The sequence below is a fragment of the Babylonia areolata genome, chromosome 13 (genome assembly GCF_041734735.1).
Source record: "Babylonia areolata isolate BAREFJ2019XMU chromosome 13, ASM4173473v1, whole genome shotgun sequence".
Classification (NCBI taxonomy): Eukaryota; Metazoa; Mollusca; class Gastropoda; order Neogastropoda; family Buccinidae; genus Babylonia; species Babylonia areolata.
The window spans coordinates 33,932,081-33,937,080 of NC_134888.1; the positions used below are offsets into that span (position 1 = coordinate 33,932,081).

Consider the following 5,000-nt stretch of genomic DNA (forward strand, 5'->3'; position numbering starts at 1 on the left):
AACCAGACAACAGTCAAACAGTCGACAGTCAACAATCAGTCAACAACCAGACAACAGTCAAACAGTCGACAGTCAACAATCAGTCAACAACCAGACAACAGTCAAACAGTCGACAGTCAACAACCAGTCAACAACCAGACAACAGTCAAGCAGTCAACAATCAGCCAACAGTCGGTCAGTCAGTCAACATGTCAAATAGTCTACAGTCAAACATTCAACATAGTCACGTTCAACAGTCAATCAGTCAAACAGTCACAGTGAAAACAGCCAACATTCAACAGTCACATCCAACAGTCAAGGAGTCACAAGTCACAGTCGAACAGTCACAGTTAACTAACAGTCGCAAGTCACATTCAACAGTCAGTCACAGTCAACAATCTAACAGTCAACAGCTACAGTCAACCAGTCAACAGTCACAGTCAGCAACCAAACAGTCAACACAATTTAACAGTCAACAGCTACAGTCAACCAGTCAACAATCACAGTCATAGTCAGCAACCAGTCAACACAATCAAGCAGTCAACAACCAAACAGTCAAACAGTCCACAGTCAACAGTCATAGTGAAAAAAGTCAACTGTCGAACAGTCACATTTAACAGTCACAAGTCACATTCAACAGTCAACAGTAAACAGTCACATTCAACAGTCAATGAATCAGTCACAGGTCACAGTCAACAGTCACAGTCAAGAGTCAAACAGTCATAGTGAAAAAAGTCAACAGTCACATTTAACAGTCACAAGTCACATTCAATAGTCAACAGTAAACAGTCACATTCAACAGTCAAACAGTCAGTCACAAGTCACAGTCAACAGTCACAGTCAACAAACAGTCAACAGTCATAGTGAAAAAAGTCAACAGTCAAACAGTCACTTTTAACAGTCACAAGTCACATTCAATAGTCAACAGTAAACAGTCACATTCAACAGTCAAACAGTCAGTCACAAGTCACAGTCAACAGTCACAGTCAACAGTCAAACAGTCAACAGTCATAGTGAAAAACAGTCAACAGTCAAACAGTCACAGTTAGCAATCAACAGTCACATTAAAAAGTCAACAGTCAACAGTCACAGTCAAACAGTCAGTGAAAAACAATCATCAGTCACAGTCTATTGTCAAACAGTCAACAGTCCCATTCAACAGCCAACATTCAAACAGTGAACAGGCACAGTGAAGAACAGTCAACAGTCAGTCAACAATCAAACAGTCAACCAACCAACAGTCTAATACTCAACAAACAGTCCACTGGCATCAGTCAGTCAAAGAGCAGACAAACAGTCAACAGTCAGTCAACAATCAAACAGTCAACAGTCACAGTCATCAAACAGTCAAACAGTCAACAGTCTAATCCTCAACAAACAGTTAACTGGCATCAGTCAGTCAAAGAGCAGACAAACAGTCAACAGTCACAGTCATCAGTCAACAGTCAAACAGTCAACAGTCTAATCCTCAACAAACAGTTAACTGACATCAGTCAGTCAAAGAGCAGACAAACAGTCAACAGTCAGTCAACAATCAAACAGTCAACAGTCACAGTCATCAAACAGTCAAACAGTCAACAGTCTAATCCTCAACAAACAGTTAACTGGCATCAGTCAGTCAAAGAGCAGACAAACAGTCAACAGTCAGTCAACAGTCAAACAGTCAACAGTCTAATCCTCAACAAACAGTCCACTGGCATCAGTCAGTCAAAGAGCAGACAAACAGTCAACAGTCAGTCAACAATCAAACAGTCAACAGTCAAACAGTCAACAGTCACAGTCATCAAACAGTCAACAGTCAACAGTCTAATACTCAACAAACAGTTAACTGGCATCAGTCAGTCAAAGAGCAAACAGTCAACAGTCAGTCAACAATCAAATAGTCAACAGTCACAGTCATCAAACAGTCAACAGTCTAATCCTCAACAAACAGTTCACTGGCAACAGTCAGTCAACAGTCAGCTGACTTTTTTGAATGAAATATTTCCAGCAATCATTCTGTGCACAAACTGCTTAGCAAAAGCAGCGGTGGTAGTAGTAGTAGTAAGAGTAGTAGTAGTAGTAGTAGTAGTAGTAGTAGTAGTAGTAGTAGCATCGATAAAAGAAATAATGGCAAAGGAAGAAACAAAACCTCTCTAATTAATTTGTTCAGTTCAACAGTCGAGATCTTCGTATGAGCCGATGGATTGATTATCTCCCCTGTCTTATCGAGGCAACGTCCTTCTTCACCTCTGTGTGTGTGTGTGTGTGTGTGTGTGTGTGTGTTTGGTGTTGCGTGTTGTGTGTTGTGTGTTGTTCTGTGTTTGTATGTGAGTATATATATATATATATATATATATATATAGAGAGAGAGAGAGAGAGAGAGAGAGAGAGAGAGAGAGAGAGAGATATGTGTGTGTGTGTGTGTGTGTGTGTGTGTGTGTGTGTGTGTGTGTGTGTGTGTGCGTGCGTGTCTGTCTGTCTGTCTGTAATGCAGGTGTACCAGTAACGATACTTTACATCTTCCATACCCCCAAACAGTAGGTCAAAAGATATGAAAATTAAAAACAACAACAACTACTACAACTACAACAACAAACAACACCAAGAAACAAACAACCCCCAACACCCCCCCCCCACACACACACACACACACACAAAGCAGTCATTGTGGACACTGTGTATACTGACTCATTTTTTTTTTTTTACATAAGTTTACATTTGGGCCAACAGCAAAGTGAGAGCTGTATTATCAATGGTTTCTCCAGTCAATGAGAAATCATTTACAGCTTAGTCTTTTGTGAAGGACTATGACTCTCAAACTAGGAGGCAAAATTGCACTGGCTCTTAGTGCTGCAGCCTTGTGGACTAGCTGGCCTTTGGGAACCATTCCAACGCCGACTGTCCTAAAACCCTCTTGGCCGAGAGAGTGGGGATGTAACTTGGGCAAGACTCTCTCCACTATAATCAAATTATAGCCCAAAATAGTCGGAACAGCAGTTGCCTCCTCTGCTGTTCTGATGGTCATAGTCGGACACGACTGACTATCATATATATGTATACTGACTTTTCATCCTGAGTGAGGAAGCCCGACATAAGGACCCTGACCCTCTGCGGAGGGGTGGTCACATCATCACGGTAGTTGTCGCTATGGTAACGCAGCTCCACCGTCTGGTGCGTACAGTCACGGCGCCAGCGGGCCCTGTGGCCCCGACACAAACCACCATAAGATAAGATAAGATAAGATAAGATAAGAATAACTTTATTATCTCCAACTGGAGAAATTTGGTCAGGTGCATTATCACAACATAGACAAGTAAACAGCAAGGGGACCATAACTGTAAAAGTCAACAACAGCTTTTACGAATATTACGAAGATACAAATGTAAAAAAATATCTTATACACCGTTTCATACATACATCCACACACTGCAGGTAATAACTAGTATTCTTAATGTAAAAACAGAAAGAATTAAGAAACATCATTTGAATATAATTATAAACATAGCCTACTATACTGCACATTGATTATAATAGACAGATAAGATAAGAATAAAGATACGTTACGGAAAACCGCAACCAGATAATCAGCACACACCCGCACCCACCCACCCCCCACCCACCCCACACACGCGGATTAATTGATTAAACAAGAGTAATAAACATATGTTCTCAAATAAAAGCATTTCACATATTCGCTTTTAAAAACATTGCAATTAATTATCACATCGTAATTATTAACAGAAATATATTTTGAATATGGACGTTAGCATTAGACATATTCCATTGAACATTCATCCTGAATATTGCACATTATTCCTCCTACATCATCATCATCATCACGTCATCATCGTCTTCGTCTTCATCACCGTCATCACCATCACAATAATTACCATTATCATCACCACTGTCGTTGTCGTCGTAATCAGCATTGTTAACAATAAAAAGAAGAAGAAAAAAAATCATCATCACCACCATCAATGACAACGAAATCGTTATCATTATCATCATCATAACTATCAACAACATCATCACTTACAACAAAATCTTTATCAACATCATCATCATCACCATCAACATCAACAACAACAAAAATTAATACTGATCATCTCCGCCATCGAAATCACCACTGGTTCCACCAAGAATCCTACTGAACCAACAACAACGTAAAAACAACAACAACATAATTACAACAACAACAAAAGACATCACCAACGTCGACATTATCAACTAAACAGCAACTAAATAACAACAACGAGGTTTTAATGACAACAAGAACGTAAACTATACATTTTCTCTCGAAATTCGTATGACTTGAAACGAGCATTATCATCATTTCAGTTCGACCTACTTGTTCAGTTCCCAATGGACAGGATGGCTTTCGTCTCTATATGGATGACAAGAAGTAATTGCTCGCACCGCAATAACTTTCATCACACGATTGATGCCGCCTTCAACACCAGTAACCACAGGAAGAGTCATGGCAACAGCAGACTAAACCTTTTTTTTTTCTTTCATTTTTTTATGTGGGTTGGGGAGGGAGTAATGATAATGCTGATGTTGATTTAATTCAAATAAATTCGAAAGACTTTATTGCACTGCTTCAAGAGAATTTTCTTTCTTGATAACGACGATGCTACGAACAATACTTATTCTCTCGCTGCTGGTATTGCGATACTACCAATACCATTTTGTTGCCGTTTCTGTTACTTTTGCTATTACTGCTGCTGCTGCTGCTGCTGCTGCTGCTTCTGCCACTTCTACTGTTGTTGATATTACTGCTTCTGCTGCTGAGACTCCTGAGAAAGCAGGTACGGCTGCTGGTAGTACTATGTTGCTGCCCCTTTCTGTAACATTTGCTCTTGTTGCTGCAGTTGTCGCTTCTGCCGCTGTTCAAGGCGCTGTTCATTCTGCTACTGCTGCTGTTGGTGCTTGACCTGCTGCTGGCCAGCGCTTGCTAATGCTGCCAGCAGCAGGAGTAGTTGATTGCTACTGTGTGATGTTGACGCCATCGTTGTAATTCTGACTGTGTGTCCTTGACG

The 5,000-nt window shown here is 40.4% G+C and overlaps 2 protein-coding genes across 2 annotated transcripts in view; one reads left to right on the top strand and one right to left on the bottom strand.

The window, feature by feature from the left end:
- Positions 1-5,000, bottom strand: part of LOC143289224 (uncharacterized) — a 21,158-nt gene that overhangs the window by 1,264 nt on the left and 14,894 nt on the right. Inside the window, exon 6 of the mRNA XM_076598185.1 lies at positions 3,026-3,160. Coding sequence (XP_076454300.1) covers positions 3,026-3,160 — 135 coding nt within the window. The remainder of the gene's footprint in view (positions 1-3,025; positions 3,161-5,000) is intronic.
- On the top strand, positions 1,661-2,221 carry LOC143289291 (uncharacterized; the record flags this gene model as incomplete). Its single annotated transcript, XM_076598291.1, has 2 exons — positions 1,661-1,776; positions 1,970-2,221. Coding segments are annotated over 2 exons (303 nt in total), but the record flags the coding sequence as incomplete, so codon positions are not given.